Genomic DNA, 13,435 nt, shown 5'->3' on the forward strand with positions numbered 1-13,435 from the left:
CTTACTTTTAATTTTGTCTCGTTCGGATTCAGATGGGAATATCCAATCTGGAAAGAGCTCTTCGAATTTGATGCCGGGGTACTTCGGTCTGTTTTCTACGTAATTCCTCACGGTCGGCTGCAGTTTCTTCATAAAATCCGCAGACGGTGTTCCTAGTTGCTCAATGACTTTATTCCACTGATCAATATCTAAGGAGTCTCTTGAGGAAAATACAACTGAACGGCCTTATGGTCATGTCACATGAAGTAGCATCATTCAAAGAAACATGAAAACCCTCTTTCGACCTACTGACAGGTAATGAGTGAGGCCACCCCACAGGTGTTTTGATAAAATATGCAAATAGGGTGTGGGTTTCCAAAGGGAGACTAGTTTTAAAACCTCTGTGCCTTTCTAAACTCTGGTCACAGTATATTAGACTGTGTATATTAGTATATTAGACTATTATACTAATATATTAGTATATTAGACTGACCTACCTTCTAGACCAAATGACAGTTATCTTTTAGCTGAAGGATACCCATGTCAGAGGTGATGAAAGATGAAGTTAGATAAATAGGACTTCAGCAAACCGAAATCAGTTTTCACACTGAGGCTACTTAGATTCGAAAGCTTGCTGAAGTAGACAGACCTGGGTCCCGGGGTCACGGCTGGGAAAGCAGAGGCCCCACGGAGTATGGTGCGTGAGCCAGGGTTCGGGGCTCTCGAGCCCAGGCCCTGTCCTCTCCCACAGGACCACAGGCTTGCCTGGGACTGGGCTTAGATGGACAGCTCTGCGAGGTCATTCTCATTCCCCTGGCACTGACCCTGACCATCACTGCAGTACCCTGGAGTGCATCTTACTTCCTTTCAGAGCACATGACCTGGGTTTCGGACTCCACTGTGCTCTAACCATGCGCCGGGTGCTGGACACTCAGTCTCCCTTGGCTCCCGACTTGCTTGTTTGTAAAATGCAGAAAATATCAGCTTTGTCTAGTTCACAGGAGGCTTGGAATAATGGGCATTATGAGCTGGAAAGTGATTCTGACACTGAAACGATGGTAACAGAGAATGTAGGCCAGGAAAAAAAAGTCATGTAAACCTGTGTTCCTATGTGCTGCTGGAGCTGGATGGGGAAGCCCTCAAGCCCTTCTCACCATCTTCACTTTCCACTGATCCTCTGAAACATCCCTCGTCTCCCTGCTCCTGCTCTTGTCCGTGAGTCTGTCTGCCTTTGGCCCAGCCGCTGGAACGACCTTTTCCAACATAAGTCAGGTCTGAGCCTAGAAAAGGGCAGGTGCTGAGTAAATGTTTAGTGTGCTCATGATCAAGGGTCATTTCTGTAGACTAACGGGAGGAAGGGAAAGGGTGGGAAGGGAAACATCACACCCAACAAGCCTGATGGGCCTTCTGGGTGTGTGCGTGCACTCCTATCCCTTGGCTCCCATGGGCCTCTTGTTATGCTGAAGAGGGATCGAGGCTGAGGGATGCCCGGACTCCTGTGCGCCTGAGGGTGGTAGCTCCCTGTCTCTGATGGGCTACTGTGGCACAGGAGGTCCTCTTCTACCCCAGGTCACGGATTTGAAGCACATCTCAGAGCACTGCAGTCTAGATGCCAGAATCTTTTCCCATTCCAGTAATTTTTAATCTAATGTTTGAAATAGGGGGCAAAAATTGCCTTTGGAAAATGATGTTAACCCTGTATATATATTTTGAGAATGACATCAGGTCGCCTGATATATAAAAATACTAGTTACCGACATGGCAAGATGTTAATACTTAAGGGAGGAACTTCAAATTAACTTTGTAGTGCACCAGAAAGTATCCACAGTTTTTATACTTTCTGAAGAAAACATTTCATAATTCAAAAAAGGAAGGACACAAAATGAACAAGAATTGAGACCAATGAAATGTTAAGTAGATCCTTCTAAATTATTTATCTTCAGAATACATCAACTTTTCCCTTTTAAGCTGAGTCTGTTTGCAAGATAAAGATCTCCTTATTTATAGTTTGGAACAAGCGAATCAAAGGAAAGGCAGTGGAAAACTGCCAGAAAATTTATTAGAACAAAATAAAATGCTGTATTTAACTTCACATAAAATCTGTGATGTGAAAAATGTCAAGGAAGGCAAATAAAATGATAGGAACAAAATCTTTCCATTCCACATTTGTGTTGTAAAGAATTTATATTACAAGAAAATCACCCTCATAAAATTATAAAAAAACTAAAATAACTTTAATAAAATACATACAAAACACTGACTACACAGCTCCATCTCCTTTAAAAATAACCATCAATCTGCTATCAGACAGAGACCACTTTAAGGTTTCATAAGGCAAAAACAAAATCAAAGACTAATGGAAATCGTAAGTGGTTAGAACGCAAATGAAAAAGGGAGTATGTTTGAGTGAAAAATATTAAAGATGGGAGAATGTGAGGAGTGTGATCAAGGAAAGCTACTCTAACGAGCATGTTGTCTCGTCTGCTTTATGCTCTGTGTTATTAATGTGATTTGCTGACCACAGTATAAGTTAATCTTCTGCATAGTATATTTACTCAGACTTCTCCAGGTGTGTCACAGAAGAACCTTCTAGATGGATCTTTTAAAAATTTCTACAAAATAGCAGAGTAACAGGCAAGAAAATTAACATGTACTGTTCCTTTTTGATCTCTTTTACTTCAGTCTTATGTAGTGTGCTTCAGTTCTTACTTTGGGGGAAAATATTTTAGTCCATTCTAATAACTAGCAAAATGGTATATTAATAATTGAATGACACAATAATACTGGCCTATTAAGCTTAGACAGCAACCATCCTTGTTAAAACAACTGAATGATCTAAATAAACAGTATTTTTCATTTAAATATCAAAATATGTTTGACAGAATAAATCAATTCCTAAGCTATTTTTTATAAAATTAAAACTAACATAATTGGTTTAATGTAACTCTAAGCCTCCATAAAGTCATTACAGGTAGTCAAGTGAAAAAGAAAACATAAAACTGAACCACTTGGTTTGTGATGCTAATTTAACAAACATAATAAAGACCCCCCCAGGATACGGTCTACAAGTACAACATTTTCCTTTCGAGCTCCTGCTGGCCTCGGCATTTATGGAAAGCACGGCCATGAAGGTCCCGGGAAGGATACGATCAGTGCCTTGGAAAATCACACAACCTTTCACCAGCTCTCCCATGATGCAACCCACTGACCAGATATCAACTGAAAATAAAATGAAATGATAAAATTATGAAGTGCCATGAACAAAACAAAGGTGAGGAAAAGGAGTTCTAACAGTGTACTAAACACACAAATATGGAAAAATAAATGGCTAGCTAAGGGTGAGCTGTCCCCATGGTGCGAACGACTGCCGGCCTTCGCTGTGGCCTTCGGCTTCCGGCAGTCTGGGCTATAGTACCTGAGGGTCCAGCACTTTACAGCATGGAATACAAACAGACCCGCCAACAGAAGAAGTGGCTGTGCCCCCAGAGCTGTGTGCAGGCAGGCACCCGCCCGCCCCCACGGCCCGTGCTGGGTTTCTCCCTGTGAAGGATACAGTCTCTTCCTGGGAACAGGACTTTATGGAGGACCATTTCTGCCATGATGCACCCGACAGACCAGATGTCCACTACCAAACACCAGGTGATTAAAGCCAGCCCAAGACCCCCATGCAGCTTTCTCAAGACCCCCTCCCAACAAAGACAAGCCCAGCTATCGTCAAGTATGGACACCATGCCCACTGTGTGACCCTCTGCTACCCTGTCATGCCTGCAGGACCTCCTGGGAGCAGGTGCGCTGGTCTGGGCTTCTTTGGGGCCTGAGGGCCAGACAGAGGGCTACTTGGTGGCCCTGCTTAGCACTATGGGAGGAGCCAATGGGGCCACCAGGAACGGGGGAGGGGGGGCACTGGTGACCATCCAGATCACCTGCACAAAGTTTCAGACTCTTTTTTTTTATCAGCAATTTGATATTTTTATTTTTTTTATGCTTAACATTGAAAAATATAAGTTTCAGACTCTTAGCGAGTAACTGTGATTGAGTTCTTTTTGAAAAATTTGTCGAGAGCTAAGTTACAAAGGGCTCTGATATTGTTCGAGTAAGTTAAGTGTTGATGTTAATAAATCGGTTTTACACAAAAAACAGCATGTATCACTCTATTTGTACTAAGCTCAAAAAATAAGGAAAAACCAGGCTTCGGCACTGGAAATCAGGGTAACGGCTCCCTATGGGGGCTGAGAGCTTAGAGGGGGCCCGGGGAGGTCTTCAGGTACTGCTGGTGTGGTGGGCCTGCACATGTGTCCAAACCAAGCATGTTAAAGTTTGAGATGGTAAAAAGTACTCGTTTCAAAAGTGAATTTGTACAAGCGGGTGACTTCAGCCACTGGAGACATGAGATTAATGACTTTGCACCTGTGGGCCCGCCCAGGGTGTTTCCTGTGGCCTGGGGGAACACTGCTACTGGTGAGCCTCAGCCACGCAGGGGCACCGCCCGCACTCACCGTTCTCTTTGTAGCCCATGCCCAGGATGACTTCAGGCGCCCGGTAATAACGCGTCACCACATATGGAGTCATCATGAAGTTGGTACACGCCGTCCGGGCCAGGCCAAAATCAAGGATCTTGAGTGTGCAGTCTGATTTTACTACGATGTTGCTAGGCTTCAAGTCCTAGGACAGAGACGGCTGAGGTGAGCATGACAAACCAGAGCACACTATACCGCCAACCTCGTACCCCAGGGAGGTGAGGCTGGGGCTGCCCAGGTACCAGAGTTCTGGGACATCAAGGGGGGTTAGAACTGAACACTGGAATTTGGGAAAACCTAACTCTCTCAAATTGAAACAAATACAAATTCACTTCAAGAAGTCAGATGGTCGCCCTCGTCCCTATGTGGGAAACGTCACGACATCTCTTTGCTTAAAACCTCCTTGGAGCTCCCACAGAACCCAGCTTTCCTTCCTCCACACCTGCTCCTCCGTCAGTCCCCAGCTGTCCCACAGAAATATAACGCAGGCCACACGGAATTCACATTTTCTAGTAGCCACCTTAGGAAGGATGAATACAAACACATAAAGTGAATTGTAATAAGGTACCTTATGTAACCCAATATACCCATTAACATTATCGTTTTAATATGTGAAACAACATACAGAAATGATTAATGAGGCAGTTCATATTCCTTTTTTGGTACTGTTCTTGAAATCCACTGCATCTTAACAATGACACCACATTCTAAGTACTCGACAGCCCTGTGGCTCGTGGCTGCCACACTACTCAGCACAGGGCTAGAATTCTCTAACTCCACAATCTTTGAATGGAGACTTCTTCTCTCAGACAAAGAATTCCATGGTCCCCAAGCCTGCCCCACCACACACACCTCCCAGAAGGCACCCTCATCTCCCCCTGCCAGAGCCCGGGCTGCGCTGTCAGCTCTCAGAGCCCAGCCTCATCCAGTGGATGCACCAAAGTTGCTCGCTGTATGAACACATGTGTCACCCTCCCCTCGACCCCACACCCTGGACACATGAACATGAGTTCCACCCCGGGCCTTTCTTCACAAGGACCCTCTCATCCCCATATCCTTCCTCAGGCCCCAGGGATCTGACTGCTGGCTGGGATGGCAGCCTGCACATTCACCCTAGAAACTGTGCCTTCTCAGCTACCCCCGTCCGCTGTCCTCCCTAGTCACACTGAGCACGGGAGGACCTGGGAAGACTCAGTGTGAGGGGTCAGGCCCAGCACCTGACTCATGCCTTCCAAGGAACATGCACAGATGGGTGCTCGCAGGTGTGCCTTGAGACAGTTAAAAACTCCATCAGATAAAATTATGTTTCATTACTGTTGAATGTTCTCAACTTCTTGGATTCGGTAGAAATATGTAATATTTGAAAACGCAATGAAAATTCCCACCGATTCCCATGCAGATGCCCTGGCGTCACTGGCCACCACCCTCTCATCCTCTCATCCATGTGTCCTAATGTGGGGGAGCCCGCGGGAGCTCTCCCATCCCTCTGTGAGCCCCTCACGCACACCAGCGTGCCTTGTGAGGAGGCAGTCATACAGCTAAGGCAAAGAACCAATTTATCTCTAGTTTTTTTTTTTTTTTTTTTTAAGACCAAGACTATGGCAAGAGCAGGTATGTTAATAGGTATGTTAAAACCTGATAACAGGTAAGATAATGCTCATCTTCGTGAAGAAAAAAATTTTTTAAATGTCCAAATGACAAGGAACTATTTTGGGTCTCTTTGGAAAGGAATGACAACATCCCATTGGTTGGGATGTCAAAAGGTGCTTTCTTTAGAGGAAGCTGATTCCTTCCTCTGGAATCCACCCCAGCCTTGATCTAAAGCAATGCCATAGGGAAAAGGGTTAGTAGTGCAGCTCACCGTCCACCGCTCAGTGAACCGCAGAATAAGGTAGAAAACATGCCAGTCTCCAGCCCCTTCCAGCTGTCAGAAAATTCTCCCCTCGAGTAGATTGGGTTGGAAGGACACCCTTTACTGCCATCTGCTGGAAAACTGTGATAACAAAATGCAACGCCGCTGTCTGTGATGTCCTGGCAGGCCTGAAAGGTGCTGGCCTGGGGATGCCTGCCCACAGGAGGGGCTGGAAAAGGTCTCGGGGCTCCTGATGGCCCCCCCACTTCCATGGCACTCTCTCTTACCACCCCAAACAGGGAAAAGAAGAAACACACGTTAAGATACAAAGGACACACGAACTTGGGGCTTGGCCCACAGATGTAGGGATGGCCATGAGAGCACAGTGTCCCTGGGGCAGACAACAAGAATGAGTGAAACAACTATAGCCACAGAAGGGCCAGAGCAGAGGAGAAGGGGGCCGAGGGCGGCACCCCATAAGACACCATTTTCCCCGGTCAGTTCTCAGATCAGAACCCAATGACCAGAGCGGTATCCTAGGAAGGAGGACCCTGCACATGGTGACAAGGGTCTGCTACCTTGATTTCCCCAGTTCTTCCCTAGAGGTACCTGCAGCCACTCACCGGGATGACTGAACCCTGGGACAGGAGGCTAAGCAGTCATCTGGAGGACTGTGGGACATGAGCTCTGAGTGGACCCTGAAACGCAACGACCCAAAGCATGGTTCCAGCTAGCTGACGACACAGACCTGTGCACACTACGGAAGAACACTGCTGTCTGTCCCACCTGTGTGTGAACAGTTTCTGACCCTCCCTCCCAATCAGCATGGAAGAATGCATTTGCCCTGTCAGTGGCTTCACGCTGTACTAAGGCCTTATTAATCGGTTCTAGGAGCTCTATGGTGGCTGGCACTGCAGCTGCAACCAGCACTACTAGCTGCATAGGCCTTGGCGGCAAACATTCTCCAGGACCACTGAGTTTCCTCCAGGGCCGGACTGGGGACTCAAACAGGGCTGTGACATGGAGTGCTGTCCTTGAGTTCCAGTGGTGGCCCTAATCTCCTCTATCCATGCTGACCCCGGAGATCAAACGTGTTTTTGACTTATCTTGGTGGGACAGTCTCATGTGCCCACTTGGCCTTCGCCATCATGACACCTCTTACTTTGTAGGCCAAGGAACCAGCGCGGGGGTCACTCCAACTGCCCAGTGTATCCGTTTCGATCATACAATTTCAGGACTGGGGAGGGGACTGCTGGCTGCATCCACGGGCCCAGTAGCCTGTTCTGAGCCACCAGAGTCAGACCCCTCAGATATGAAGGTCTGGGTCACATGCAGGCAAACCACAGAGACCTGGCAAGGCGACAGCCGAGGGAACAGAGAGTGGACAAGGCAAAGTGTGCATCTGTTGTGGCCCAGAGAACAACTGCTGGGACAGGAGATACCTTCTTCTCAAGCTCCCCTCAAGAAGAGAGACCCATGGGGAGCACCACAAAGTTCCTCCTGACCTGTGTGGCTCCTGGCCTGTCACAGTGTAGGGCAGGAGCCCATTTCTGAGACACCAGACTCCAGCAGGCGGCTTGGGGACGGCTGTGGGGGAAGCTTTCTGAGGGCCATAGTTGCAGCCTGCAGCCCTGCCCTCAGTCCCTCCAAGAGCTCAGCCCTGGGCTGCCTTCCGCCAGCCTCTCCAATCCCTGCAGCCCACTCCCCGGCTCTTCCTCACAGGCCTTCACCTAGTACGAATCTCGCAGGCCCAGTCCCATCCTGGCAGGCCATGCTGTCCATGAAAAACCCCACATGCTCTCTGGGGACAAAGAGTGGTGGAGAGGCAGGAAATGACTTGGCTGAGTGTGGTACATTCCAAACTCAGTGAGCAGCCCGAGCACCACAAGGGGGACCACAATGCCCAGGAAAGGGTCAGGGCTTTCCAGATCTCCCCAGCTCCACCCCAGAAGAGAGGCAGGCTCCTTCTTCACCCCTATGGCCCCATAACCTAGAAAAACCGAAACTGAGATTCCAGACTTGGGCCTCAGCACAACAGCAACAGATATGCTGGTGGGAGGCACAGGGAGGGCATGGGTGTAGTGGAGGTCTGCATCCTGACCCAGCTCCACCCTACCCAGCTTCTGACACCAGGCATTCTGGGCATTCTGAAAGAAATACTACAAATTTCCCAGAACTCTAGGGCATAGCCTTCCAGACTAAAGGGCCATCAAGTGCCCACCACAAGGAATGAAAAAAATTTCCGTATCAAGGCATATCGCCATAACATTTCAGAACCCAAGAAATGAAGAAACATTTTTAGAGAATCAAGAGAGAAAAACACAACAGGGCACTTGCAAATGATCTGGAGTAAGAATGGTATTAGAAAGCTCAAAAGCCAAACTACATGACACTAAAACAGGGTCCTGCATTTACAACTCGGAGGGCAACTGATTTGTAACTAAGAATTCTATATCCAGCCAAACTATGAATCACGTGACAGGGCAGAATGAAGAGTTTTAAGCATTTAAGGCCGCAAGAAAGTTTACCTCCCATGCACCACTTCTGCGGAAGCTATTGGAGGATGTGTTCCACCAAAATAAGGGAATAAACTGAGAAAGACAGAAAGGGGTCAGGGAGCAGGTTAAGGAAAGCCCCAGGGAAAAGCTAGGGCCAGGGCCAGGATGACCCCCCCCCCCACCTGCCACATCAGGTATGGGGGTGGGGGACAGCCAGTCAAGGTGGGAACAGCGCTGAGGTTCTGAGAGCGAGGGTCCACCTGCGATGAAACAGCACATCACCTGGACACACTAAGAGGAAACCCAGATGCTTGGCAGAAGGCTTTGCGTTAACTTAGCAAGGAGAGCAGAGCAAACTACTTGCTCCTTGAAAAGCAAAAGAACAAGACCACAATGCAAACAACTAAATCACAGTGTAAACAGAAGGCTGCGGGGGGCGGGGGGCATTTAGGTAATCAGAGTGATAGAAAACAACCACCCATACTGGTCCAAACCCAATGACACCACCAACGCCAGGGAGGTCAGGCCACGGGAAAGGTAGCCGAAGGGGAGGGGAGGCTCTGGGTCAGGGAGAGGGAGCTAAAGTGATACCTTATGCCCCAAAGGGAAGGGATGGGGATAAACACCAAAATAACAGCGAAAAGAACAGAGTTTGCTTCTGGGGAGCAAGAAATTAGAAGGAGGAAGTGGGGACTCTGTTGTTGCTTTTTTTAAAATAAATATTTGTAGAACTATTTGATCCTTGATTAAAATAAGGAACAAATCAACCAACTTGTTCAGAAAGTTGCAGAATAATTACAAACAAGGGTGATCCCGTTTGAAAAGTATAAACTGAAAAGGACATCAGTACACACAGATACATTGGTAGTAAGGTACTCACTCTAAAGTTTGGGAGCAAACACCCAGCTGTTATCACGACCCACCCCCAGACAACAGCAGAGAACTGGAGGACTTTCCCTTCTTTTAAGTTTTTGAATCATACAAGGTAAAAAGTGGTGAGACTATCAATGTTCTACTTTCCAAATAATTAAAATTTATATTTAGTATAAAAGCATTTTAATAAGCAAAACTGAAAATGTGTATTTTGTACATGGCACTGTGTATGAGAGAAAAGACCAAAAAGGCTCGTGGACAACCATGAACCCACTAATGGGCTCTTCATCACCTCTTGGGTCCCGGCCGGGTGGGCAGGGTGGGCCACTGGGGGCTTCTCGCTATTTGCACTATCTCCCTTTCCCACTACCAGCACGTGGTTCTTTCACAAGTGAGCACAAAGTCCAGCAGACCCATGAATGTGTGAACAGGTAGAAGACAAGCAGGCGGAGTGGCAAGGCCTGGTGGGGTGATGGACAGGATGGAGAAGGGCTTGGTGGGATCATCTGCTGGGGTGTTCTAGGGTTTCTAAACACTGTGCTGGGCAAAGTAGACACCCCTTTGGACACTCTTTGACATTCTGGTCATCAGAACTGGAACCAAGCTTCAGGGACCGAACATTCCCTAACATGGGCATGTGTGCTGCAGCCCTGGAAAGGTCCCTAGGATACTGCTTCCCCACAATACTCGGCCCAGGAAGGGAGCAACAAGTAAGGCAAACCATTTTCCTTTACAAAACTGATAAGGCTTAACACAGTAAGGCTGGAAACTTATTCTAAAGCCATGAATGTAACACAAAATGTGGTTAAGAGCTAGGAAGAGTGTCTTAATTTATATAATGGACTGTGAAATTTTTAGGAAGCAAAAGAGAATAGTATGTTGGGAAATGTTTATTTTTAATTAAAAAATGGGTATTATTATGTTAAGTGAAAAATGTCGGTTGGAGAAAGACAAATATCATATGATTTCATTCTTCTGTGGAGTTTAAGAAACAAATGAGCAAACAGGGAAAAAAAAGAGAATGAGATAAACCAAAAAACAGACTCCTCACTGTAAGAGAATAAAGTACTGGTCACTAGAAGGGGGAGGTTAGGGGGATGCGGGAAACAGGTGATGGGGAAGAAGGAGGGCCCTTGCGGTGATGAGCACTGGGTGTATCAAAGTGCTGAATCATGATATTGTACACCTGGAACTAATATTACACTGTAGGTTAACTAGCTGGAATTTAAATAAAAACAAAAGAAAAAAATGAGTAATATTATTTTAAAAGAAAATTTGTCAAGAGAATTTATATTATTTTAACTGGACACTTGATGGCAGCAAAGGCCATATTTTAAATAACATCACCCAGTCAGGAGCCCAGTGTGTGTGAGGCCCCACACAGGGCCCTGGCTGGGGACCAGGTATGCAGCCCAGGCCCCAGGGCTTTGGGGTCCCAGACCTGAGGCTCATGGCCAGGGGTAAGGGCAGTCGGGTACTCTGTGGGTTGGCGGACTGTGCAGTTGTGGCCAATGTTTCCTGGCGCCTAACAGATCTACCACACCATTGAAAATCTCTCTATTCTTTCCTCTGTGAATAGGCTTCTTTGTTCTGGTCTCACTATCTTTCTCCCCACACAGATTGTGGTTCAGAGAAATGACAACTTCTTGATGTTGGAATATAATATCTATAGACAATTTGTCGACAGAATTAGTATGGTAATAATTTAGGGAATGCTAAGAATGTTTCCAACATAATTCTATTATCTCTGCCTGTAGTCTCACTCAACATTTTATTGTCAAAGAAAATTCTATCCTGATGTTCTGCTTGCACAGTGATACAAGTCAAAAAAGAAACAAAAACTCCTAAGAGCAGCTTACAGAAGTACACTGTATCCACTGGTTTTTAAATGCTACTTCCTGACAGGGTACAGCCAGCTGTCATTCAAATCCCAGTTTAGGGGCTCAGGACACCCATCCTGGGCCATTCCAAAAGTTCCCACCGAGGGACCAGGATGCTACAGTGGCAAAGCTTTATGACTCTAAGAAATGGGGATTTGGTCCATAATTTATGTATGATTTCTCAAGCAATGGTATCATTTACTACTTAGCCTCTAACTGTTCCCCATCCCAAATCTAAACTCCTGCCTCATTAAAAATGGGATTTCAAATATGGCAAATATATTAACAATGAACAAACAGATGGTTCTGGGTAAATAACATTGGGGAGTTCTCTGTTCTATTCTTGTAACTTTTAAACTTTAAGTTACTTCAAAATTAAAGGTTTAAAAAAAAAGGTAAGTTTTTTTCTGCAGCATCAAACCGAGCAGCTCAAGCCTGCATCTGGAGTGGCTTATGTGGGCTTGGGCCAACAAGGCGCTCCTTCTAATCTCAGTGGGATTTGGGAACTCAACACGATCCCATAATTTCTTTGGATTCTTTTGACATTGGCAACTTTTAAAAAAATATTAAGTTCTTTTGTGCCTAGAGAATCATGACTGGAAAATGTTGTGACTTTAAAAATAAAACTAACGTGGTGTCACTACTTACTCTATGAATGATACCAGCTGAATGCAGATGTTTAATACCACAGAGCATCTGGTAAAGAAGATAGGACATCCTTTCATGGTCCAGCTCCATGTGAATAACCTGACATAAGTTAGCATCCATTAATTCCATAACCAAATACCTGGGGGAAAAAAGATCAGCCATGTACACATAAAAATCACCCAAAATTCCTTTATGGTCCTAAATTATATTTATATGAAACAGTAATAACTTACTACTTAGTTACTGCACTGGCTAAAATTTTGAAAAAACAAAACAAAACAAAACAAAAAAAACCTTGTTTTTTCTAAATATTTATAAGGTATCTTGTAAAAAAAAAAGCAAACATATAATGGAACTTAGCAGAAGTTTTCCAAAAAAAACTATCAACATGATATATTTCATATTAAAACAATTTTTAAATCATACACAATAGAATTTCAAATATTCAAATTCTCCCAAATCTTTATTTATGTGTTTGTTTTTTTGCTATTGGATCATACTTACCAGTAGAGAAACCGAGCTGTTACTTCTCTCATGTTAAGAGAATGCTGGACCTTCTGCCCATACCAGCTATACCCCGTATTTTTGCTCTCTGCAAGCAAAACTCCCCTAAGAGGTGTCTATACTTGTCATCTTCCATTCTTCTCCCATTTGTTCTGAAGCCCACTTCCATCGGGTATGTGACCTGCCACTCTGCTGCAAGTGTCCTTGCCAAGACCCTTGATGACTTACATGTCGCTAAATCCGATGGTTTGTCCTACAGTCCTGGCTAGCTGTGCCCTGCTCCCCTTCCCAACTTCTTACTGTTGGGGGTGCCAGTGCTCACTCCTTGGCCTCTTCCTCTTCTCTGACTATCACTGTCTTGGTGATCTCCTCTGGTTCCTGGTCTGAACACTTTAAATACCATCTGCAGACCGTCAACTCTCAAGTTCATACCTTCTGCCCAGACCTCTCTCCTGAATGCCAGGCTTGTAACTGTCCATGTCCCAGGCCTACTTGGGTATCCAAGAGGCATCTCGAGGCCCATGTCCAAAACTGAGCCCCCATTTCTACCTCCCCCACCAGTTGGCTCTGCCTGTTGCCCTCCTTGTCTCAGCTGGGAGCACCTGCAAGGGGCTCAGGCTAGCACCAGGCGTCACCCTCAGCTTCCCCTTCCTCACACTGCAGTCCTCTACAGTGGCTCCCCTT

General features: G+C 45.9%; 1 protein-coding gene across 4 annotated transcripts in view; it reads right to left on the reverse strand.

The window, feature by feature from the left end:
- The window catches only part of MAPK9 (mitogen-activated protein kinase 9), a 47,752-nt gene that overhangs the window by 5,744 nt on the left and 28,573 nt on the right, over positions 1–13,435 (reverse strand). For 3 of the 4 annotated variants that reach the window (XM_059175949.1, XM_059175946.1, XM_059175948.1), the window contains 4 exons: positions 12,248–12,386; positions 4,476–4,641; positions 3,127–3,198; positions 6–188 (listed from right to left, as the gene is read on the reverse strand). In XM_059175949.1, coding sequence (XP_059031932.1) covers positions 6–188; positions 3,127–3,198; positions 4,476–4,641; positions 12,248–12,386 — 560 coding nt within the window. Of the gene's footprint in view, positions 1–5; positions 189–3,126; positions 3,199–3,532; positions 3,605–4,475; positions 4,642–12,247; positions 12,387–13,435 lie in introns of all 4 variants that reach the window. The other variant, XM_059175947.1, reaches the window with a different exon arrangement.

This window comes from Mustela lutreola, chromosome 5 (assembly GCF_030435805.1).
Source record: "Mustela lutreola isolate mMusLut2 chromosome 5, mMusLut2.pri, whole genome shotgun sequence".
Classification (NCBI taxonomy): domain Eukaryota; kingdom Metazoa; phylum Chordata; class Mammalia; order Carnivora; family Mustelidae; genus Mustela; species Mustela lutreola.